The sequence below is a fragment of the Quercus suber genome, unplaced genomic scaffold (genome assembly GCF_002906115.3).
Source record: "Quercus suber isolate HL8 unplaced genomic scaffold, Cork oak 2.0 scaffold_32, whole genome shotgun sequence".
Taxonomy (NCBI): domain Eukaryota; kingdom Viridiplantae; phylum Streptophyta; class Magnoliopsida; order Fagales; family Fagaceae; genus Quercus; species Quercus suber.
This window is the reverse complement of record NW_027069497.1, coordinates 1,018,617-1,044,584: the sequence shown is the minus strand read 5'-3', so window position 1 is coordinate 1,044,584 and position 25,968 is coordinate 1,018,617. Positions and strand designations below refer to the sequence as shown.

Sequence of the window (25,968 nt, the reverse complement as noted above, 5' to 3'; positions counted from 1 at the left end):
TAAAGAAAATGGCTGCTGTCAATGACACCACTTCCAAATGTCCTTACATCCCTTGGAAATTTGTTTTCCCTTTTGCTACCTGGTCCATTTGGTCAGTTAGAAATAAATTTTTCATGGAAAACATCCCATTCTCCCTTAACGAGATCCTTGATAAAACTCTCTCCCTCTCCATCGACCTCTACTACTCCTTGCTAGCCACCAAACCTTCACCACACCCCATTAGCATCAACATTAGCTGGCTCCCCCCTCCCAGGGGTTACTACAAATTTAACACTGACAGATCTGTCCTCCATAGTAAGCTGGGGAAAGTAAGTGCTGGTGGACTCATTAGATACAGTTCAGGCACATGGATTGGGGGCTTCACAAGAAAAATTGGAATTACCCACTCTATGGCAGCTAAACTTTGGGGTCTTCGCAATGGTCTTACCTTAGCAAACAACTCAACATTAAAAAACTTTATGTTGAAACCGATGCTAAAGTCATGGTTACTCTAATCTATAATCCAACATCTATCTCTTCTCACCCTTGCAGCTCTCTGATTTATGATCGTAGGCACCTCCTCCAACTTTTTGAGGAAGCACACATTCACCACATCTTCCGTGAAGGAAACCATTGTGTGGATCTTTTGGCTAAGGAAGGAGCTTATAGTAATGATAATTTTGTTTTGTACTCTAGCCCTTCTCCCTTTCTTTTGTACCAGCTGTATGCTGATTCTTGGGGTGTTTCTTATCCTAGACTTTATACTTCTTAGTTTGTTTTAATGCATTTTCCTTTTAACAAATATATATATATATATAATACTTTTTGCATTCTGGATATGAACAATTAAATGTGAACAATTTGGATGAACGTGTCTGCTATATATATATATATATATATATGGAAAGTTTTACTACAAAAGGCAATGGATAAATTTGGCAAGAGGCTTAACTTTTACAACATGAAAATACCAAGCTACAATTTTACCAAAAAGGAAACCATGGTAGAAGTATTTGTATTCTTGTAACACTTTTTTTTTAGGGTGTCCTTGTAACACTTTGAAATGAAGTAATATGCATTTTTGAAATAATTATTTGTAAATAAAAATGTGATATTAGTAGGGGGCTTAGATTTGAACTAGTAAGAATTTGTCACATTAATAGTTTATAAAAATGTTATAAAATAATTTGTGTTAAATCTTGAAACTATCCAATTATATGTATCTCACCTACACTATTATATAAATTTCTTTTAAATTTTTTTACTATTGTTACAAGTTAATTATAGAAAGTATCATCTTATAAAAAAAAATTTATAGGAAGTATCATAATTGTCCAAACATATCGTTTCTTTTGTTTAAGGGTCATTCTATTGTACTCCTTATTTTTTTTTTAGTGGGTACGGTACCTACCAAAATCTAAACCATTAATTGGTGCTATTTTAAGGGTGACCATTGATTTAAATTTGGTGCAAAACCTGTTACCGGTAGACTAGGTTAGTATAAAAAAGCCAAAAAAAAAAAAAAAGGAAAAATGGGTGGGTCTCTCCTCCTTCTCTTAAAAAAAAAAAAATCAGATTGCTCTTTCTTCTCCCATGTCTGTCAATTTCACTTCATCCCATCGGCGTCCTTATTTACTCACCACTGATGGTTTTTTAAGGGATCAACTCGTTTTGATTTTGTTTTAGGTAAGAATCAAACAAAACCCTAATTTCTCTGTCATTGTTTTGTGCCACTTTTTCTTTTTTGATTTTTGAGAAATTTTTGGAATTTCGCTCTTAAATTTCATTTCACTGTAACGTTGGCACATTTCTGCGCTGGTGAGGTACCAATTTTGTTCTTTCTTATAAGTGGCATAGAAAGTACTTGTTGAAATGCTTCTTAGGGATTCAGTTTTTCCAAAACTTGTGGCTTTGTGTTCTGCTCATCAGGGGTGTGGGTTCTTGTTAGTGTGGTGTTGAAATTTTATTTTATTTTATTTTATTTTTGGTTAGCTAAGGAAAGAGGCAACACCTATGTATTTAAGGTGGAAGGGTTTTTATAAAGAAATAAATTTTTTCTTCTATGTCCTAGGGAGGACACGGGTATAGAGTTGCTATTTCTTTGTTTCTATTTCATTTCTTTTCTATGTGGTGTACATCTAAGTTGTAATATGTGTAGTTGGAATCATAATAAAGAATCATTTATTGGTAAATAAAATGATAAGATATAGTTGATGATAAATGCAGAGTATGTTTTTTGGTACTTGTGGAGATAAATAATAGAAAAGAAAGAAAGCATAATGTGTAGAGAAGAATAACCTTGTTAAACATTTTAAAGACTACTAAAAGATTAACTAATTCTTTGTATGACTAAAAGAGATTAATTATATATATATATATATATTTGCATGAGTGACTGCTTGTTAAAAATGATGTTGTGTACAATTTTGGGCTTGCAATTTTGAACTTTTCTTTGTGAAAACTTGCAGATGATAAACGAGTATAGGGGTCTACTAGATGGGAAGAGTATAGCCTAATCACAACAACCGAAGGCCTTAGAAAGATCACGCACAGTGATGTACCCCTTTCCTACTATATAGGACTTTGGTATGTGGTTTGCTTATTCTATAAAGATTGGAATAGCTTGAGATTTAGACGAAGGTGATTATGCTACATACCCTTTTGTTATGCATGTCTCAAAGAGTAGTTTCATTAATTTAAGATCTCCTTTGATTTTGTGGGCATCTAGTTCAATTCTCCCTGTAAATGTACACTAATCTTCTAAATTTGGCCTTTCCATTTTAAAAAAGGTATGCGTGGTATGACCACCTATGCTGGTTTCCGTGAAGTTTCTTCTCCTTAGAAAGGAGAATATGTCTTCGTTTCAGCAGCATCCGGTGTTGTTGGCTAGCTTGTTGGACAATTTGCAAAATTGTTAGGTTGTTACGTAGTTGGAAGTGCTTGAAGTAAAGAAAAGATATATTCTATCTGGATATATACTTTTTAGTACTTGTTGGCCCTTCTTTATCTACAAGCTGCTCTTTATCCGAATTCCACATTGATCAATTTGGACAGGAAGGAATCTTCCTTCCCCACAAACCCTACTCAAAAGCAGTCCTTTTCTCTTCGTGATTGTGGAGTGGGCTGGTGGGATGAATTTACCATTCACAAAAGAAGTTAAAAAAAAAAAAAAAAAAAACTATTTTTAAGCATGAAAAACTCATCTTTTTTCTGTGATGAATTAGGTTGATCTATTGAAAAATAAGTTTGGTTTTGATTGATGCTTTCAATTATAAGGAAGAGCATGACTTGGATATGCTACTTTGAAAAGGTCGTTATGTCATTTGCATAATAGGAGTTTAAAATTGTAATTTGAAGCTTGAAGGAAATACAGGTTCCTTGGCAGATTAAGTTGTTCTTTTTTAGCATTTTATAATATTTTAACAAACTGGAAGGGCCATTACTTGATATGACACCATATTTTTTAGGTAGTCAATAGTTCTCTGATTCACAAATCTTCGAACTTTTTTTCTTTCCTTTTTCAGGCTAGCTAGGAGTATAATAATTGAAGATGGCATTGAACCCAGGCTTACATGGAATGGTGATAGACCCCATTTTGTGTCTGTACATCTAGTGAAGGGGGTCAGATAAAATATTAGTTCATTGCCTTACTCTTGGAGTTAGAACCTGTTTGTAACCTGCAAAATGGCTTATTTAGCATCAAACTTTCTCTATGTACAATTTTATCTAAAGAAAAGTGCTTAATTACTTATATTACATGAAGTATTGTTAATGCATTCATGCCAAAATTGATTGGAATTACTAATTGCATTTGTCGCAGTTGAAAACTCAAGTTGAATAGGTAATACAACTTAACTAATGCCAACCCTCTAGGATGTTATTGCAATATTTTTGTATGAACCCTTTGACATCCAATTTGCAAGCAGCTGATTTTGTCTTTTGACAGGGAATCAATTATACTTAGTTTTGCTACTGATTTACCACCAAGGTCCTTAAACTTGGTTTTTCTCTAAAAGAAATAAATAGGGGCCTAGAGAACATTTATGTGACAAGAAGTGCAAAAGCTGTATGTGTTACTTTGTTAGCATTAGCATACTGATGGAATAGTTTATAGTGCATGCTACATATCTCCCTAGAAATAAATAGGGCTGAGGATATGATATAAGTTTTTGGCTAAAATTCAATTTAGTCACATGACTTATATTTCAATTTTCACATTAGTCCTTAAGATATCATTTTTCCTAATTTAGTTCACGACTTCGTCAAAATAAGCCAACAACAAGATTTGTTAAATAGTGATTGAATGTTTAAACCGAGCCAAGTTTTATGATTGCTTATAGCGTAATCTGATATTGTCTTACTCTTATGACTCTAGGTGCACCCCATAACTCTGGGTTAAGCATAATTAGATTTTATCTAGCTTTTTAATCCAAATTTCCACAAGATGTCCCATAACCAAGGGCAATGCAAAAATTTCAACCTACAAAAATTTCTTGGTTGAACGCTCTTAGCATCCTCATCAATCAAACTACATAAATACACATCAACTGCCTTGGATCTCATAGGAGTTCTTTTCTCACTAGATATATGGTTATAACAGAATTGTTAGAGAGTATATTTTATTATTTTTGAACAATTTTATCTAGAATAATTAGTTTATATCCAACCTCCTCCAACACAAATTCCATGCAAATAAAGCACCACAACAAAGCTTGCACATCCAAAGCTCACATATAATAATTTTTACAGCTGTTTTTTTTTTTTTTTTTTTTTTTTTTTTTTTTTTTTTTTTTTTTTTTTTTTTTTCTGGTCCACAGCTTGCACATCCAATGCTTCTCATATAATAATTTGTCAAATACTAATTTTATTTTTGAATGATAGAAATCAGTCTCCCTTTCCAAAAAAAAAAAAAAAGAAGACAATTCACTAAATCGCTAAAGATAAACATTCAATCTCCCATTCATTAAAAATAAAAACTGTAAAGACACGTTTAGGCTCCCAAGCCCAAAAATGACAAGGACAAAGGCCCAAAAGAGTCCAATGCAATGAATTTGTAGAGAGTGGATTAGAAACTAGACTTCAATGAGTTGGACAACAATCACAGTAGGTTAACGATGACTAGAAAGTGAAAATAAACAAGTTTTATGAAAGGAAATCTTCCTCGGCAAAGTCCGAGAAGAGTAGTTCTTATATATTTCTATTGCATTTAAATACAATCACTGTTCTTGAGGCTACAATGTTTTCTCTCCTAATTCTTAGATGATCCCCTTGTAATGGGATTTTTCCTCTTTATATTCTTCTGCTTCCCTTGATCTTAGCCTTCCACGTTTAGATCAATTTGTTGGCTTTGATCTTTGTCCCATCAACACCTTCCTGAAGTCTTGGTAGGTAGCTGTAAGGCTGAAGATTACTGTTCAAGTATCACCTCCACATTAATGCGGCCAGAGAGTTAGCTGCACAGCATTCAATGCGGTGGTAGCAGTTTTCCCTTGAGAATTTCCTAGCTTTCCCTTGTCTCATCTTCTTTTGATGTTTATCCTTACCATTATGGTCGTCTGGTGCGTTGTTCTTGGTGAAAGGCCAGGTCTTTGACCTCTGCTCCGCTTAGCCGAGGAGGCATTTCTCCTCGGACTACTTTCCCAAACCTTTATGACCAGAAACCTTCCACAACATACTGATTTGTACGTCTTCATTAATGTCTAACTGTCCTCGAATAGCTAAATGTCCTTGAACAAGGCCCACAGCCCAATATACATTCCTGGGCCCTTCATCCCTACAAAAACAATTCACTATATCATAAACAATATCTCAGTCATCAATTTATACAAATCACTGTCAATTGAGTGACCGAACATAATCTTGTGGTGGAATTTTTCTAGCATTTTATATTATTTTGGAACGTTGTTCATTTTCCTTTGCAAGCACTAGATTTGATGCCAACTTGTATTGAAAACGTCCCGACCAGTTCTCCTTGTGGAAAATTCATTGTAAACATTTTCATTATTACCAAGATTGTTATGACTCGATAAAAGTACAATTATATGTGATGTTGGTATTGCCTAATGTGACTACAAAATAATAGAACTATTGTTTTTCTTTTTTAGAAGAAAATAATAGAACTATTGAATATAACAAAGTATAATCATCTGTGATTTGGTATTGCCCAATGTGATGTTAGAACCATCAAATGTGAGAAAAGAATAATGGTACCACTAAATGTGACAAAAGTATAATCAGATATGATATTGGTACTGCCTAATGTGATGATGAAACTATCAAATGTGAGAAAAAATTAGAGTACCACCAAATGTGACAAAAGTACGGTCATTTTTTTAAGTTCTAAGTGTTTTTAAGTAATTTTTTAGGTTTTAAGGATATCCCAATAATTTTTGAGAGTTTCGAGGTTATTTGGTAAGTTTTAATTGTTAGAATGTGTTTTGGTAATTTTAGTATATTTAAGGGTATTTCGGAATTTTAGAGACTTTAAGTGTATTTTTGTTATTATATATATATATATATATATATATATATATGTGTCGATTATTAGGTAATTCGGTGGGGTTGGGTTGGGTTGGCTATGCCCATATGTAATGTTGGTACAGCTTAATGTGACAATAAAATTGTCAAATGTGAGTAAATAAAAAGAGAACCATTGAATGTGACAAAAGTACGGTCATATATGATATTGGTACTGCCCAATGTGAAGATGGAACTGTCAAATATAAGAAAAAAAATATTAGGGTACTATAAAATGTGACAAAAGTATGGTTAGAAGTGATGTTGGTACTGTACAGTGTAATAATGGAACTGTCAAATGTGAGAAAAAAAATAATAAGGTATGACTGAATATGACAAAAGTACAAACAGATGTGATGTTGGTATTGCCTAATGTGATAATAGAACCATCAAATGTGAGAAACAAAAATAAGGGAACCACTAAATGTGACAAAAGAACTGTCACATGTGATATTGAAACCACACAATGTGAGGATAAAATTGTTAAATGTGAGAAAAAATAAAGGAACTATCGAATGTAACAAAAGTACAGTCACATGCAATATTGAAACTGCACAATGTACGGATGGAACTGTCAAATGTGAGAAAAAAATAAGGGAACCACCGAATGTGACAAAAGAACTGTCACATATGATGTTTAAATTACATAATGTGAGTATGAAACTGTCAAATGTGAGAAAAAAAAGAAAGGGGAATCACCAAACGTGACAAAAAAACTGTCACATGTGATATTGGAATTACACAATGTGAGGATGAAATCGTCAAATGTGAGAAAAAAGTAAAAGAACACCGAATGTGACAAAAGAACTATCACATGTGATATTGGAGCTGCACAATGTGAGAATGAAACCGTCAAATGTAGAGAAAAGTAAAGGAACCACCAAATGTGACAAAAGAATTGTCACATATGATATTGAAACTGCACAATTTGAAGATGGAACCATTAAATATGAGAAAAATGTAGCCTGATATAGCAGGTTACCTACTAGTTGGTAGAATTACCCTTTGTTTAATTAGTTTTCTTTCATTCAAGAAGTTTTGTTATAGTGTATCCATTATCACTCTCATATATATTAATGTATATGTGGTATGTCACACATGTATATATATATATATATTTTTTTTTTTTTAAATCACAAGTATTATATATATATATATATATTTGATCAAAGTACCTTAAAATTTAGCCTATCTACGATTTTAGTCCTTGAAATTAAAGTAATCACTCTAGTCCTTACAAATTTAATCTTAATTCAAAGGCTTTTGATTATAATAAACTTCCTTTTCTAATTGAGTTAGTCCTAATCCTCTGTCCATCCTAGGTTTTGGAGATTCTTGTCAATCCTATTTGATGTAGGAGATTTCTAGTCGAACTAAATAGATGTAAAAGATTTCTAGTCGATCCTATTAGATGATTAAGACCTTTAGTTAATACTATGGGATGTAGGAGAGTTCTAGTTAGTCCTATTGGATATAAGAGACTTCTGGTCAATCATATTGGATGAGGTGATCTATAGTCAAATTATATTGAATGGTGGGGATTTCTAGTTGATCCTATTGGATGTAGGAGACTTCTAGTTGATCCTATTGGATGATGGGGGCTTCTTGTAAACCCTATCGGATGTAAAAAGACTTCTGGTCAATCCTATTAAATGATGAACATATCTAGCTGATCTTATCGAGGTAGAAATTATGAAAAACTTATAGTTGATCTTATGATGATGGGAACTTCTAGTCGATTTTTGGGTTTGTAAAAACATACCATTAAATGTAGATAGACGTATATTAAAAAAATTTAGGGTAAAATATATTTTGGCCTTAAATTTTACTAAATATTTGTGTTTCATCTCTAATTAGGGATGAAAAAAGAATTTTTTTTTCAATAATTTAGGAATAAAAATAAATTTTTAGTAAAATTTAAGGACATAAATCAAACATTTTCAATAGTTTAAAACAAAAGATGAACTTTTAATAGTTTAGGAATGAAAAATACATCTTTTAAAATTTAGAGATGAAAAACAAACTTTTGGTAAAGTTTAAGAACCAAAATAGTATTTTACCCAAAAATTATCCTGTCAATGATTTTTGAAACACAATTTTTAATTATATTTGTGACGTCACAAACATAATTAAAAGGGTTGACCCTTTTAAATTTTTTTCATATGTATATATTCTTTTAAATCCAATTTTCATATATATATATATATATATATATTCTTTTAAATCCATGTGTTGCAGAGCAATACCATTGTCTTTCACTAGAAATTTCATTTATCATGAAATTTTTGCAATGACTTTGCATTTTTCTTTGAGCACATAAGGCTAAATACTAAATTGAATTTTGAATTTTCAACACTTGGAAAACATAATTTCATGTGTAAAACATTGTTAATATATAAACAATATAACAAATACCCTATCTCATTTTTGGGAGAAAATAGGCATTTGTTCATAATTTAAAACTATACAGATTTTGAAACTATTTAACAAATGTCCCTGTTTTTTAAACTTAATTTTAACAAAATCGAGTTACAAGTGGAATTCAACATTAGCAATGTCAGTTCTATGCATATTTTGTTACTTAAATTTTTTTTTTTTTTTTTAAATTTAAGCGAAACTTGAAATTGCTAATGTCAAGTTCCACTTAAAAATATACATATAACTCGATTCTAAGGATGTTGAGTTTTACACATAACTTGATTTTGTTAAAATCGAGTTTCAAAAATAGGGAACAAGAGTATTTTGCTACACATAGCGTGGATGGATTTGATAGCTACCATAGCGTGGATGGATTTGAACTCTTTACGTCTCATATAATATACATGCATTGTCAAATTCTAGCCCCCCACTGACAGCAATCTCATTCAAAGAAAATCGAAGTTACCAAACTCATTGCCCCTATATTTCAACGAGAAAGAGCATGGCTGAAGCAAAATCAAAACCTCAAATACTTGCTGCTTCAAATGGCCTATGGGCACCTCTAATTTCTGCACATTCGTCTTCAGAGCAAGGAGCTTCAGATGTCTCTTCTGTTCTATTATATCAGTTCGGCTAAGCTCTCTTCCTCTCCTCTGTGACTTTTTCTTCTTTTAAGCTCCTGGGCACACACTTCAACAGTGCACGTCTCCATGGCCTGTGTGCAAAATGCAAATCCTCAAAAAACCGAGGTCTTCTTTGCTGTTGTGCTGGATGGTTTGAATGGACAGATTCTTGATCTTCTGAAATTTTAAGAAGTACACTTCCTGTGAGGGAGAGATATCTTGAGGAACGTAAACTGTTTTTGGTTGAGTTTGGAGATTATGGTAAGGCTTTGTGGGCTGCTTCAAAAATCAGGAACCTATTCATGTGCTGAGACTTGGGAACCAGTTAAGATTCAAGGCTCCAGTTGTAGATAAGTTTTGAGTGCTTGTAAGGGCTTTTTTTTTTCTCTTGCCTGCTCTATCTTAAGAGCATTAAGAAAATAGTGCAGATGTACAGGCATTTATGGCAATATTATGATGTTACTTATAATTTTGTGTTAGTGGCATTTGGCTACAGGATGAGTTGCTTAGATCTGAATTTGTGAAAGTATTTTTTTTTTTTCAGTCCATCTCCATTTCTGGCAGAGTAGCAGGAGCAGAATTCATTTTAATTAGTTCAGTCATCTCAAAGCGCTGCTGAAAAGGCTACAGCTACAAAATTCTTGATAAGATTTGAGACATTATTCACATTCATTGCCACAGAAGGATGGAAGCATATTTAGCACCTGAAGATTTTGTTAAGGTTAACATTAATAAATATTGCTAGCGTGCTATTTAGTGTTCTTCAATTATGCATGTCAAGATGTTGTACATACGACTATTGTTTCGTGAAGTTGGTAATGGGTTAAAACAATTTTGCGTTAGCTGCAGGCAACCTTATTTCTTAATGACATACAGGTAAATGCCATTCTATGATTGAAAAAGAAAGCCCATGCCATCATTTCTACTCCAAATTAGTACATTTTCCATGTTTACCACCATCAATTCTGATTCTCAAGTGGTCACATGTTGTCTGTTTTCGCTTACATTGACAAACCGACAATATAATTGGAATGCAGTAGCGAGAGCTTATGCAATCTTTCAACAAATACTATGTCCTCCTATATTGGTGCTGATGAAGAAACTTATACCTTACCTATGAAGCCCCCCGCACCCCACACGCACACCCCCCCACCCCCCCCCCCCCCCCCCCCCCCCCCCCAACAAAAAAAAAAAAAGTTTTGGATTGTTCAAAATGGGTAAAAACCTTTAATTCATGGGTATGCAAGTTTTGGGTACACCAAAAAGTGAGCAGACTTGCTTGATAGAATACTGAATAACGATGTCAATTCTAAGCGTGCAAGTGGAAAGAGGATCAATGGAATTACCAAGTTGATTGCTTATTCAAAATGATGTAACGAAAGTGGAGAAACTTTATTGTATTGGGGTATGTGGGGTTGGATTACTCAGAGAAGAGAGAGAGAGAGAGAGAGAGATGTATTTTTTAAGAGGTCATCAAACATTGATCTTCTCAGAACACCATGATCATTGGCATGCACATATAACTTGCTTTGAGGAGGTATTGGTGCTTGCCCATAATTATGAAAAATGCAAAGGCGAGCCAGACATTGCATGCCCAATGGATTTCTTATCTGCATCACTGCAAGTGCTGACATTGGAGCTTTGAACAGGGGTGAGTGGCTTCATGCTTTTATTGCTAAAAGATAGGATCATAAACGATGGTTAATTTCCTTCAAACGTGTAAGCTTGCCAATGTCATGAAACATTACATCTCACGGCTCATGCTTATGAAGCTCAATCAACAAACCATGGAGACCATGGCTATATGGTGGATTCACTTAGTTGCATTGGACTATTGAAGGCCAAGGAGCTTGTGAGAGCAATGCTGCAAAGGGAAGCTACTGTGATTTGGTAGTCTATTTCCGCTACTTGTGAAAACCATGGTAAGACAGCATGATGTTATGAATGTGAGGAGAAAATGAAGGCACTAAGAGTAAAAGAGAAGCCTGAATGTAGCACAATTCAAGTGGTTGGCAAGGTTCACGAGTGCTTAGTTGGTGAAGAAATGACATCTTGAGAAAAAGTAGACATTAAGAAGTAATAGATACGATAAATTACAGCTTTTAACTCTTCATAGCAAAGCCAAGATATTAAGAATTTTAGATTGGGTACCAGTTTCTGTTGCATTACTGCCTAGCTGATAGAAAAATGGACTGTTGTAGCAGACACAACAGATTAGAACTAAAATTACAAGCAGAAGGAATCAGAATATTTTGTGGTTACGGTTAGATAAAATTACTTGAATCAGTCCTGCTAAATGCTAATGGAAGTTAAAGCTGGATGCATGAAAATGAGTAACAGCAAAATCCATGGACTTACTATGCCATGGAAAATGGCACCAGTCCGTCAATAGTACAAATGGAATGGAGAGGAGTGTATTGTTGGTTACAATAAATTGTTAGTTCCATCCTATACTAAGTTTAGGCCCTTGTCACCGAAGAAATTTCCACCACATTTCATCCAGTTGTCTACCAGAATGACAACAGTGAACATTTATTAACAAGCATATGACTTCAACTAAAACACAAAGCCTCACCTTTCAAATTTCATCCTCATATCACATATCACATATGTATGCATGCAAACAAAAGTGCATTATAGAAATTATTGCTTGGAGTTGCTTCCACCCACAATTTCTGATGCTACCTTTTCTTTTAATAAATGTATGCAATTGATATGAAGTAAGATCTGCAACCTTGTGCAAATTAGAAACATAATGTTAAAACATTAACAGTGTTAACTACTTACAAAATGATAGGTGTTTTTCTATCACTAGCTAAGCAATAGTTAATTATAGCAACAATCTTCACTATGTAACTCACTACTAAAACAGACCTTGTTCAAGTCAAACCACACCTGCCGGAATACCTTGATGATGAGGTCATGGTATTCGTCAGAATTCAAGGTTAGATAACAAGCCAAGAGTTCTTCAAGCTCTTCTGGCCGGCTGATCCTTTTCTCGGTGATCATCTCAAGCATTGAATCTCTGAAGTCCTGCTGTGGATCAAATGAGCATTTTGCAACAGCGAAGCTCTCCAAGCATGTTGTTTCCTCCACAATTTTCTCCTTTTCCTTCTTTTTCATCTTCAGTTTTGATTTCTTCATGTCTTCCAGCGCTTTTATTCTGCAGATTTCAACCTTGGAAGCCGTTCTCGGAGAATAAACTCTGACTTTGGGATTCTTCTTTGTTCTTCTCCTCTGTGAGTCCTTGCTTACATGAAGAGATTTCCTCTCTTTCTCACTCTTTGACTTCAGCTCTTCAATTTTCGTTCCTTTCAACTTCTGCCACTCTGAACAAAACTGTTCTGCCGAGAGTCCTGCAGTTTCCTCCAAGTTCTTAGTAGCAAAAACACCATCTTCTGCAGTATCTCTTAGGCTAGAATTCTTAGAATTCAAGGAAGAGGCAGAACAATGTTTCTTTGAGCCAGAAGCTATCAATTTGTGCTTATCCCTCTTAGGCGTCCAAATTGTCCTTGGAGATTCCCATTCCAATGATTCTTTGTCCACAGATTTCGCAGACTTCCATTCTCGTTCCAATTCCAACACCTTCTCTTCCAAAACTTGCGGATTCATTTGACTTAATTTCCATTCTTTCTCAATCCTTTTCCATGGTGATCCGTCTCCATAACGAGCATCCAATTCCGGGGAAATCTCCTCATCTTTGTGCAATCCTCTCACTTCCCTTAAACCCGAAAGCATCTCGTTGAGCTTCTTAGCCTCTTCTCTTTCCCTCACTTCACCACAATTCGATCTAGAGCCCATGCACCTAGAAGATGGGACATGAACCTCATCATCAGATTCATACCAAACGGATTTCAAGACCCCTCTATTCTGATTCCCATTGACAGCCTCTTCTCTAAATGACAGTCTCCAAAAAGCATCATCATCATTCCCACCATAAAACCGACCACCATTCTCACCACCACCACAGCACTGTGATGAACTCATGGAAGGAGTATTCAGCTTACCTTTTCGCCTTACTTTTCCGGGTTTCGGTTTAGAGTTGATGCCCATGTGTTTGAACTTGGAAAGCCATGAAATGGGAAAGACATTAGACAAGAAAGAAGGCTGAGACAAGGAGGAGGAAGGTGAAGAAGGAAGTTTCTTTCTTCCCCACTTCATGGTTTCCTTAAAAAAAAAAAAAAATTCTTTGTGTTTGGATGAGAATTCTTTGATTTTGTTAAGGTTTTTGGAGATTCCCAGAAGAAGTGAAAATGGATGGTAATGGAGTTCAGTTAGAGAGGGAGGAGGGACAGTTAAGCTGTTATAAATGGGAACGTGGGTTTCTTATTGGATTTCTGCTGTTTTTTTCAAAAGAAAGGCCCGCCCATCTTGTGACCACTAACCCACCTTTTTCTACTTTATGATTTATGGTTTGTAATCTATGCTTGTAAAAGATTGGCAAAGCAAGGGGACCTCTTACCTAGTTGCACAATTTTTTCTTTTTTAGTTTATAAAAACTTAATAGTACAAATCAAATAAAATACTTAGGAGAAAAAGTTAAGGAATCTCTAGGTTGTTCTATGTGAAGGAAACAGTGACAAAGCAAATTCATTCATGGGGGCCTTAATTAGAGCAAGTGGTCCACATGCTTATATAATTAAGCACTGTAATTAAACAGTAATGTGATGTGATTGCTCAAATAGCTACTTGGTTAAATTGGTTTTAAGATGAGAGGAAGCCATGGAAAATTATTATTACTAGCACACAAATTTGAAATTTCCAATTTTGGTAGTTTTGAAGAGAACGTGAAGAACTAATAATTTCTGGGTTCTAGTGTATTGGGAGAGTTTTTCTCTTTGGTCATCTTCCTTTTATGCATAAAATTGGGTAGGTTCTTTCTTTTGCTTTTTTTTTTTTTTTTTTCTCTCGGCTTTATTTTTCGTTATAGATTATGTAACTTTTTTTTTTTTCCTTTTTTAGTCAAAGGTTAGCAGTGGGCCAGTGACCAAGTTGGTTGAATGGAATAGAGCATTGGGGCAATTGGGCTACGTTGGATCTTAATTCAGCCAAGCCGAAAGGCTTTATGGAGCAAATAGAGGCGCTAGTTTTTTATAAATTCCGTAGTTAGGAAATAGGAGATTTGAATATTACACTTTAAGTTACTTAATATGAAAAAGAAAAGAAATAAGAACTCAAACTCCTTAAGTTCTGGGCCAAAGCTCTTGCTACATAAAACATCCACCACTGTTAATTTATTTATTTTATTATTTTTGTTTTTGAGTTTGTATTTTCTATCATTTTCAAATTCTAGGAAAAACATAATGCATGTTAAAATTATCATTAAATGATTAAATTTGTTACAGTTTAATCTTTTGGAACAATTAATAATTTATCAATGCCTAATGCAAGAACCCTTTAGTAATGTTAAGAGACAATCTTTTATAACTTTTTCTTTAATAAGATTTGTTATGATTTGACTCATTTGAGTAACATCATTTATATCTAAGTCTACCACAACCAATTTTATTACGCACAAACCACACTTTGCCATTTCACTGTGAATACTTTTGTGAAAAATAATGGTCCTATGGCTATTCTTATCCCCACTGGGCTCTCAATCCTTCACCATAAAAAGTTAAAAAAAAAAAAAAAAAAAAACTATTTTCCCAATTATTTTTTCATCTTTTATGAAATATATTGGCTACTGCGTGCTGCAACTAAATTTTGAAACGTCGCTATGACCAAAGAAAAGAAAACAAAGTAAAAAACATGGAACCGTGACATTGATGAATGATGAGAAATGAGAGGACAAAGATTTATGGTCTTGTCACTTGTGTCTGGACTCTGGAGAAAGCTCTGCACAAGTCCATCGCAGGATCCAATAAAATGGACACAAGCCCAAATCGTAGTCAGATCCCCCCAAGTACTAAAAAGACAACCATCAGGCCCACATGCTTTTGATAAACAACCATCTGGAAGAACTGCACTCTGAGGGCAGAATCACATACTTCTGACATGATTGATGGGCATCACTTTAATTGAAAGCATACCTTCCCCCCCTGCTCGTCTTATTCCCTTTTCCATATCTGTGTGCTGTCTGTTAATGCTTTTCTCTTGAAACAAAGGAAATACAAAATAACTAATACATTTTAAAAATAAAGACTAAAGGCAAGAAAATAAAAAATAAATTTTAGCTAATTCAATTGATTAAATTTTTTATCTCTTAAAAAAAATGTAGAGCTCAAATTCACTTACATAAAAAATTAATTGATATTTTTAACTTAATAATAAAGATAAATTATCATGAAGTGAACGCTATAAATTAAATTTCTATTTTAAAACAATAAAAAGGAGGAGTATAAGGCATATGTCTTTTATAATAATTGAAATATTCTTTTCTTAAAGAATTTATTAAGAAATCTAGAGTTTAAACCTCTCATACACCAAAATTTGATTGGAGCATTTGGCATGATAATAAAGATTAATTATCAAATTCTTCCCACCCCAATTATGAATTAACAAACAAAAAATAAATAAATAAAATAAAAGGTTTATTAAGAAAATATTATTTTAATTATTATAAAAGGCATGTGCCGTGTACTCCTTCCTTTTTTTTTTTTCTTTGGATAGATAACATAGAAATTCAACTTATGATGTCCTTCATGATGATTAATCCTTATCATCAACTGAAATGCTCCAATCAAATTTTGGTGTAAGAGGGGGTTTAAACTCTAGATCTCTTAATAGGTTTTTTAAAATAAAAGAATATTTCAATTATTATTAAATCATATGCCATATATACTCCTTCCTTTTTGTTGTTTTAAAATATAAATTTAACTTATGGCGTCGACTTCATGATTATTTTTCTTTATTATCAAGCCAAAAACACTAATTAATTTTTGGTGTTTGGGAGTTTAAACTCTAAATTTTTTATTCAAAAGACAAAATTTTTTATCAATTGAACTAGCTAAAATCCATTTCTTATTCTCTTACCTTTAGTCTTTATTTTAAAAATGTATCCCCGTTCCCACCACCACCCAAAAAAAAAAAAAAAAACTATTATTGATTTAGAGATATCAACTAGGGTCATTACTTATACTACCCATACATAGTTTGCCAGTGGGTAGGGCAGCAGGCAGCAAATTGCACTCGAGGTCCCTTGGTAGGCAAGCCGTAAGTTTCCCAAGGTGTAGCCCAACCTATGAGTACGCATGCCGAGTCATGACTCGATGGGCTAAGGGGTCCATTTTCAGTTTCATTCTTGAAGGTGTAAAACAAAGCAAACAGATCCTCCTAACTGGATGTTGCTCTTCCTCCTTCTAGCTTGACTAAACCTTGGTCAACAAGTAAACTCATATAATTAGTTATTGACCAAAATGAACAGCTAGCAACATAGTTAACCCATATCAGTCATATTAGCAGTAAGACTGTTGCATGCATGTGCATTTTGATACCAACCTAATTTGATATGCATGACTGATCGATGCCGACGCATGTGTTTCTTTTTCTTTTTTCTTTTTTCTTTTTTAAGTGTTAAGACTTCTTCACTAATCTATATGTATGACTATATCTGTGCCTGTGGATATAAAAGATAAAAAGAATAACTTTATAAGAAGTTAAAGCCATCTCATAGATTATCCAAAAAAAAAAAGTCATCACATTAACCAATATATATTTTTTGTCCAATTGGTTTTTTGTGTAAACGAGAATTAAACTCAAAATCTCTTATTCAACTATAAAAATCTTTACCAGTTGAGTTAACTAGAATTCATAATAACCAACTTAATTTCATAAAATGATTATAATATTAAATAAAAATACAAATGTTTATAAAAATCTATACATAAAGGTACAATCCAAAATTTTGCCAGTACAGTCCAAACTAGCTGAAATTATGTCAAAATGATCGGTACAACCTGGATTTTTTTTTTTTTTTGAGATGAAATAAATAGATTGGTTGTACCAATTGATGTGTCATTCTAATTAGATTTCATATACTCTAATTTTGTGAGAAGTGTCTCTTCACTTTAAAATTACTTATAATCCATTTAGAACTACTTCCATTCAATTTGAAACTTAATTAGTCCAATTTTTCTTATCAAAACTTATCATTAAATTTGAATGAAAATTTATACTATGTTCTAAAAATTGATTGTTTATTTTCAATATTTTCATAATAAATAATTTTCCATATATAACTTATTTGATAAATATAAACATTAAATAAATTAATTACAACACAATAACAAAAATTACATTAAGAAATAACTAACTACCTTGCCTTCCTCTACCCTAAAATAGAGTAATAAAAAATACAAACAATTTGTATACTTTATCAAATAATATACTCGATCACAAAGGTTTTTTTTTAAGAGTTGACAAAAATTTTAAAAACGAGCCTAGGTAGTATTCAACTTAGATAAAAAAAAATTAGTTATACCTTATGTGACTTTAAACAATGTTACACCACCAAATAACTTAGGGCTGTTCACAAGTTGATCCGGGTCGGTTTTGGACTCGACTCAACCAAGTCGAGTGGAAGATCGGAGGACCCATCACCGACTGAGAGGATGAACAGGTTGAATTGAGCTAGATTGGCCACGGGTTGAGTTAGACTTGGTCAAAACCAAGATCTAAATAATTATAGCACTTTTTATTCATGATCTACACTAGATCAAAAAAATTGGTGGTTCTTTGATGGAATCTCACGATCTACACTAGATCTGTAGGAGATCTCAGCTGGATCGGCTGAGATCTCCTCAGATTTGAAAAAGTTAGGGTCATCATTGATGGTGGAAAGGAGATCGGAAAGGAGATCAAAGTAGAGGCATATGAGATCATCGGGTGGGTCAGGTTATTCGCTTTCTTAGACCGCTAAAACAAATATTGAATCAATCTTGTCAGTTTCTATGTCCAGTGACCTATCGTTGACCAACCCACTACTTGGGTCAAGTAGTTTTCGGGTTGAATGTCATCAGATCAGGCAGTTTGGTCGACTTGGACAGGTGGTGGACAACCCTACAATAACTTTTTATAAAATTTATATTTTAAAAATCCCACCATTAATTACATGTTCTATATGTTCTTAATATTCATGCTAATATTCATGTCAATTGGATATTATTTACCATTCGATTCATAAACTTATCTTTTATGCATTATTTTAAACTACAAAAACTTGAATTTAAACAATTGATCGATAACATGGCTATTAATCTTTAATTAACTTGAAAATTTGCAAGTATGAAGAATATATGAAGATAATGTAATATAATGGTGGATTTGTTAAAATTCACATCTAATTAAAAAATATTAAGTGGTGTAACATTGTTTAAAGTTATACCAAGTGTAACTTCAAGTTATACTTGGTGTAACTTCAAATAATATTACATCATTCAATATTTTTTAATTGGATGCGAATTGGATTATATTATCTTCTTATATTCTTCATACTTGCAAAATTTCAAGATGATCGAAGATCAATAGTCATATTATCAATCAATTATTTAAATTCAAGTTTATATTATTTAAAATAATGCATAAAAAGATAAGTTTATAAATTGAATAGTAAATAACATCTAATTAATATGAAAATTGACATGCATATTAAGAACATATAGAACATATAATCCAACAATAGGATTCTACAAAATATGAATTCATTTGGATATTTTAAAAATCCCACCATTAATTACATGTTCTATACGTTCTTAATATTCATGCCAATATTCATGTCAATTGGATATTATTTACCATTCGATCCATAAACTCATCTTTTATGCATTATTTTAAATTGCAAAACTTGAATTTAAACAATTGATCGATAACATAGCTATTAATCTTTAATCAACTTGAAAATTTGCAAGTATGAAAAATATATGAAAATAATGTAATATAATGGTAGATTTGTCAAAATTCACATTCACACCTAATTAAAAAATATTAAGTGATGTAACATTGTTTAAAGTTACACCAATTGTAACTTCAAGTTATACTTGGTGTAAATTCAAATAATATTACATCACTCAATATTTTTTAATTGGATGCGAATTTTGATAAATTCACTGTTGGATTATATTATCTTTTTATATTTTTCATACTTGCAAAATTTCAAGATGAGCAAAGATCGATAGTCAGATTATCAATCAATTATTTAAATTCAAGTTTATATTGTTTAAAATAATGCATAAAAAGATGAGTTTATGAATTGAATAGTAAATAACATCTAATTAATATGAAAATTGACATGCATATTAAAAACATATAGAACATATAACCCAACAATAGGATTCTACAAAATATGAATTCAATAACAAGTTATTAAGTAATGTAATATTGTTTAAAGTTATACCAAGTATAACTTGAACCCAACCTCTATATATATATATGATTTTGGCCGCAGTTGTATTAATGTAACCTTGTAATCTAGTGATTAAGAGGGTGCTTGTGGTCCCTTAAGTAAGAAGTTCCTTAAGCAGCCAAATTCCATTCCACAGCATAACCATAACATTGTGTGATGTGTCTAAATAATTATAGCACTTGCTTTTCATCCTCTACAAGTTTATACAAAATTAAAGCACCTTTTTCTTTCAAGACCATTGCAAGGAAACTTCAGTTTTGTCCTTTTCTTTTCTGGTAGGAAAGTGAGTTTAACGGAAATGAAATTTATAAAAGTACCCACCGACTCAACCTGAAACAGAATGTACACCAAACAATTACACGGTTAGGTAAGAATACTTTTGGATATTTAAATGACATAATGATGTCCTGCAATGCACCCCTTACCCCTTAATATCATCACAAAAGTTGGCATATAATGATAAAATACTTTTTGTTTTTAATATAATAATAAAATACGTTCCATGCAATATTGGGAAAGTATGAATTATGTACAAAGCAATTTCTTTTAAAAAAAAACAGAGTAACATAAAAAAATTAAATATTAAAAAAAAAAAAAAAAAACTTTATCTTTCATAATTCCAATACTCATGCTTATATAGCAAACTGAGGCAAGGAAGCATTATTTATCAAGCTTTTATCATCAATGGCTAATAAGCACGCGAAAAACCCATGTGCTTTTCCTTTTGCTTTTACTCTGGTTGTGGTTTTCTTTACGTGTGTTTTGTTTGTGAATGGTTCTGAAAGTGAGTATGTATCGGCTGTGGGTGATCCTGGAATGAGAAGGGATGGCCTAAGGTTGGCGATAGAGTCATGGAACCAATGCAATGAAGTTGGTGAAGAAGCTCCTCGCATGGGCAGTCCAAGGGCTGCTGATTGCTTTGACATATACAAGGCTTCTCCACCGGCAAAAGGTAGCTTGGCCTTGTTCTGTTTCTGTTTTTCCCTCTTCATCTCCTTCTGGATGAAACACAATTGTCTAATCTATTTTTCTTTCTTTCTAACACAGTAAAAGTTCATGGTTTTTTTTTTTTTTTTAAAAAAAAAACAGAGTAACATAAAAAAATTAAATATTAAAAAAAAAAAAAAAAAAGACTTTATCTTTCATAATTCCAATACTCATGCTTATATAGCAAACTTAGGCAAGGAAGCATTATTTATCAAGCTTTTATCATCAATGGCTAATAAGCACGCGAAAAACCCATGTGCTTTTCCTTTTGCTTTTACTCTGGTTGTGGTTTTCTTTACGTGTGTTTTGTTTGTGAATGGTTCTGAAAGTGAGTATGTATCGGCTGTGGGTGATCCTGGAATGAGAAGGGATGGCCTAAGGTTGGCGATAGAGTCATGGAACCAATGCAATGAAGTTGGTGAAGAAGCTCCTCATATGGGCAGTCCAAGGGCTGCTGATTGCTTTGACATATACACGGCTTCTCCACCGGCAAAAGGTAGCTTGGCCTTGTTCTGTTTCTGTTTTTCCCTCTTCATCTCCTTCTGGATGAAACACAATAGTCTAATCTATTTTTCTTTCTTTCCAACACGGTAAAAGTTCATGGTTTTTTTTTTTTTTTTCTCTTTTCTTTTCTTTTCTTTTTTCTTTGTTGGTCTATGAAAACAAAAGTGTCTTTCTCATCTTATTTTTATTTCTGTAATAGTGTACACTTACATTGGTAATGTATAGTTTCATATTCATTTCTTTATGTCTTGGCCAATGGCTCTTTTTTATTATTCTTCTTAGTGTAAAAAGTTATGTTGTGTTAAGATTTTGGTATGATAGCATCAATAAAATACTGGTTGATTATTGCTGGTACTAGTTTTGCACTTGGGCTTTCTGATTTTTGTGTTCGAGATAATTTTAGACTAACCATATTCAGTTGAAATTCACCTTTTTTTTTCGAAAACCAGAAGATGCAATTATTTATAGTTGAGATTTTTAGTTAATTTTTGTTTATCCCTGCAGAACAAAACTGCTCCCTCTGCAATTTGATACCCAATATATTGGTCCAGAGAGTCACGGATAAAGACAACAATCTAGGGGTTGGAGACCCTTTTCTTGGAGTGGATCCAAATGCCCTTTCCAATGTAGACGTTTACGCTGCTGAGAAAGAACTCTATTTGGGATCTAAATGTGAGGTTGAAGACACCCCAAAACCATGGCAGTTTTGGATGATCATGCTAAAGAGTGGCAACATGGACACTTTTGCTGCCAAATGCCCCAAGAATGGCCATAAAGTTGGCCCTTTCGGCCCTGATAAAGGGTTCCCTTGCTTTGGAAAAGGGTGCATGAACCAACCGACCATTTATCATGACTATACCACATTGCAAGGGCTTAATATGAGTACTCTTAAGGGAAGGTTTTATGGGTCATGGGACTTGGATGCAGATTTGAGTAAAGGTTTGGTGGGGAATATATCTTACCATTCAGTAACTTGGGAGAAGGAACTTGGAAAGGGAAGTAGTTGGGTTTTCCATAATGTCTTGAGGACTTCGACAAAGTATCCTTGGTTGATGCTTTACTTGAGATCAGATGCCACTCATGGATTATCTGGTGGGTACCATTATCCTACCAGAGGAATGTCTAAAATTGTAAGTAACTCTTTCTTTAACTTCTAGACAATCTAATTAATTGGAGTGTCCTCTTTCAATTACTCATTGCTAGGTAGGTTACTAATTAACTCAGTTCTGTTACTATGTTCCATCGAGCTCTTAGGTCATTCGTTGAATGATGATTAGTTAATTACTAAGTTTTGTGATTAGCAGAAAAAGTTGAAAATATGGCATGCCCAAGAATTAATATGGTTTACCTAAAGTTGGTAGGTATATAAGTTTGACTTATAGACGTCTTGTGTAGGTCTTTTCAAAAGCTCTCTATTCATGCCCCGCTGTCAGCTTTCTTTGAAAGTGAAACATTAATGCGGATGTGTATTTGGTTAATGTGAAATAGAATCCTCTTTGTTGAATATAAGGTAAAAGAAAGGAGAGGGACGGAATGTGTATTATATTTTCTTTGTTGATCAAAGTACAAGAGACTGCCTTTATAGATGCAGATTATGTGTGCAAGACAAGTAAAGTACGTGAGAGCCTAAGCCCGTTGGGCCAATACATACACTGACCCTTTCTATTTCATTTGAAATAGATTCCTTACATGGTTAAGATTTTATTTCTTGAATTTGATAATATATAAAATGTCACGATGTTTAAATAATATGAATTTGGATTTACTTTTAAATATATAACATTTAATCTAAGTTTATAAAATATATTTATTTCAAATGGATAACATCTTAATATTGTACTTAATATATTAATTATGCAGATTCCAGAATCACCTAATTTTAAGGTGAGGTTCACCTTGAATGTGATTAAAGGTGGTGGTCCAACTAGCCAATTCTACCTATTAGACATTGGAAGTTGTTGGAAAAATAATGGCAAACCATGTGATGGCAATGTGACTTCAGATGTCACTCGATACAGTGAAATGATCATAAATCCAAATGCAAGCGCATGGTGCCAAGCAAACAACCTCAATGCATGCCCACCTTACCACACATTCCCTAATGGGACACACATTCATCGAAATGATACTACCAACTTTCCTTATGCAGCTTATCACATGCATTGCTCACCAGGAAATGCAGAGCATCTTGAGGCACCTTACAGTTTATGTGATCCATATAGCAATCCTCAACCTCAAGAGATATTACAGATTTTGCCACACCCAGTTTGGGGTGAGTATGGGTACCCTACTAAGCAAGGGGAGGGTTGGATTGGGGATTCAAGGACGTGGGAACTTGATGTTGGGAGGTTGTCACAATCACTTTTCTTTTACCAGGTTTGATTTTCTCCTTGGTCACCCATTTGTTTTTTTTTTTTTTAATTCTTTTTTCATTCATGAACTTTGTAGTTTTTTCAATAGTTTCGAGACAAAAATAGGGGTTAAAAAAAGAATTTTTTCAATAGTTTAGGGATGATTTTTTTTAAAAAATTTTATGATATAAATAAAACATTTTATTAGTTTAGGACGAAGACAAACTTTTCAATAGTTTAGGGAAATTTTTTTTTTATTTAATTTTAGGAATGTGAAACAAACTTTTAGTAAAATTTAAAAGCTAAAATAGTATTTTACCCCTTTTTTTTACAAGGGAATGAAGAAATTACTTTAGAGCAATTACAAAATAAAAATTTGTATAACTTGTATTATTTTTTTTCTCCTATGCAAATTCATTTAGGTAGATAGAAATGCACATTAATGAATTGGCTCCAAAAAGTTTTCCTAATGTTCTGAGTGGTACTAGCTAGATTGTTATCATATATATATATATAGAAGAGATTGATATCAAATATTAATTGGTCCATTTGCTTTTGGAGGAAACAGAGGTGAATAACAGAATAATATTAGAATGTCATACATTCTCCATATATGTGGTTATAATTCTTGAGGATTAAATGCTAACCATAGTTATAAAAACTTCATTTGCAGGATCCAGGTACTCCTCCAGCAAGGAGGCAATGGATGTCTGTTGATTTGGGAACTGAAATATTTAAAGACCCAGATCAAGTTGCTGAATGGACTGTTAGTGACTTCGACATCCTTGTACCTAAGAGATAAAGGTATTGAAGCAAAACAATGAGACAATGAAGATTATTAGAGACTTGAATAGACTTTACCCGAAGGGTAGAATTTATTGAAGACCCTGCAAAAATCTTTGAATTGTCATTTTTTCTGGCAAGTCATATCTTCTTTTTCAATTGGAAGGAGCTCTGGCTAATCCAGTAGAAATAACTTTTCCTTGCCTTTAGCAATGGACCTTCTTTGTACTTAATTTTAATTTTGGGCATTGATTTGATCATAGGCTACGTTAATTAAGCCTTTGATTTCATGATTTAACTTTCTTTCTAAAAGCTTATGGCTCCATCTTGCGTCAACAAAGATGCCTTTTTCTTTTATGAAAGGTGATTCCTTCGTATCGATGGTTACTGCGTCAACTACACACTGTCGATTACCGAGCTAAGTACCAAATAACAACTAAATTGATGGAGTTAATATCTCAAGTTAACTGGGCTAATGTGAGATATTATTCAAGCAAAAAGTAAAGATTACAACCTGAATCCTGATATGATTAAACTATGGATGCTATTAACTTTCAATATAATATTTTTAATTTAGAATTTTTTTTTTCATTCTTTATGATGCATAATTACTATTAAATTTTTTTTTGTATAACATCTCTTTTTAAATTTGTAATATGTAGAGTTAGGTTTTATTTTTTATTTTTATTATATATTAAAGGGTGTTAGTAAAATACTAAAATTCCAGGTTTTTTGGACCTTATCTCACATTCTAATTTGGGTAAAATGCAAAACTGACCCTCTAAGTTTTTTCATATTTCATTTCAGTCCTCTAACTTTGCGTTTGTTCATTCCAATCTTCTAACTTTCAAGTGTATTCAATTAAAGCTGAATAAACTGACCCTCTATGATTAAACTTCGATTTTTTTAGTACGTAGGACTCAGATTAGAGTTTAAAACTCATACAAGTATGAAAGAGAGAGTCAGACAAAGTGCACACGTTAAAGATTTTTATCTACAACCTAAATTTCGGGGCTTAGTTTTTCTTTTTTAGTGAGAAAAAGGGCTTAGTTAGTACTTCTACAAGGTAAATTAATAGCCCAAAATTTTCCTCTACTATATTAAATATTTTACTGAGTAATATTTGGAATTTAAAAAAAAAAAAAGATTTTATTGAGTAATAATTGGGGTTTTCTTTCATTTGAGGACTTCTTCATTACTTCCTCAATTAGTTCCATTATAGGCTTTTTTTGTCTCTTTGGTCTGCCAACTAAGCTATTGGATATTGGAATATGCAATTTTCAACCCCATCATTGCTTTGCTGCCAAACCAACCTCTAGAGAATACACTCGGATTTAAATGAATTCAAACTTTGCAAGTCATAGAGGCTTGAAGAGCCATCTAAGTCTGTGATTTTTGAACTTGTTTGGACCTTGTGATACGCCCTAGTGAGCATGATGTATTACACAATTAAGCAATTGATGAA

At 33.0% G+C, this 25,968-nt stretch overlaps 2 protein-coding genes and 1 long non-coding RNA gene across 5 annotated transcripts; 2 read left to right on the top strand and 1 right to left on the bottom strand.

The window, feature by feature from the left end:
• The first annotated feature begins 1,505 nt into the window (after positions 1–1,505).
• Positions 1,506–3,732, top strand: LOC136066369 (uncharacterized). Its single transcript, XR_010627812.1, has 3 exons — positions 1,506–1,665; positions 2,448–2,619; positions 3,504–3,732. It is a non-coding gene; the product is annotated as an uncharacterized LOC136066369 (long non-coding RNA).
• Positions 3,733–12,278: 8,546 nt separating this feature from the next.
• LOC111997999 (transcription repressor OFP5) lies at positions 12,279–13,934 on the bottom strand. The gene has a single exon (XM_024030118.2). The coding sequence runs from the start codon at positions 13,695–13,697 to the stop codon at positions 12,363–12,365; it is 1,335 nt and encodes a 444-aa protein (XP_023885886.2). The 5' UTR covers positions 13,698–13,934; the 3' UTR covers positions 12,279–12,362.
• Positions 13,935–20,516: 6,582 nt separating this feature from the next.
• Positions 20,517–24,801, top strand: LOC111991750 (uncharacterized). Of its 3 annotated transcripts, none has more exons than XM_065770499.1 (4): positions 20,517–20,830; positions 21,874–22,499; positions 23,230–23,745; positions 24,394–24,801. In XM_065770499.1, the coding sequence occupies exons 1-4, from the start codon at positions 20,563–20,565 to the stop codon at positions 24,520–24,522; spliced, it is 1,539 nt and encodes a 512-aa protein (XP_065626571.1). In that variant the 5' UTR covers positions 20,517–20,562; the 3' UTR covers positions 24,523–24,801. The 3 variants fall into 3 exon arrangements, with proteins under 3 accessions (XP_065626571.1, XP_023879318.1, XP_023879317.2); XM_024023550.2 differs by lacking the exon at positions 20,517–20,830 and adding an exon at positions 21,030–21,361 and having other exon boundaries at positions 23,519–23,745; XM_024023549.2 differs by lacking the exon at positions 20,517–20,830 and adding an exon at positions 21,033–21,361.
• The last annotated feature ends 1,167 nt before the right edge of the window (positions 24,802–25,968 follow it).

Excerpts from the sequence above, each read along its gene's own strand:
- LOC111991750 (XM_065770499.1), top strand. The coding sequence starts at position 20,563 with ATGGCTAATAAGCACGCGAAAAACCCATGTGCTTTTCCTTTTGCTTTT. Across the intron at positions 20,831-21,873 it reads GGCTTCTCCACCGGCAAAAG|AACAAAACTGCTCCCTCTGC; the intron begins GTAGCTTGGCCT and ends TTATCCCTGCAG. Across the intron at positions 23,746-24,393 it reads AATCACTTTTCTTTTACCAG|GATCCAGGTACTCCTCCAGC; the intron begins GTTTGATTTTCT and ends CTTCATTTGCAG.
- LOC111997999 (XM_024030118.2), bottom strand. The coding sequence starts at position 13,697 with ATGAAGTGGGGAAGAAAGAAACTTCCTTCTTCACCTTCCTCCTCCTTG.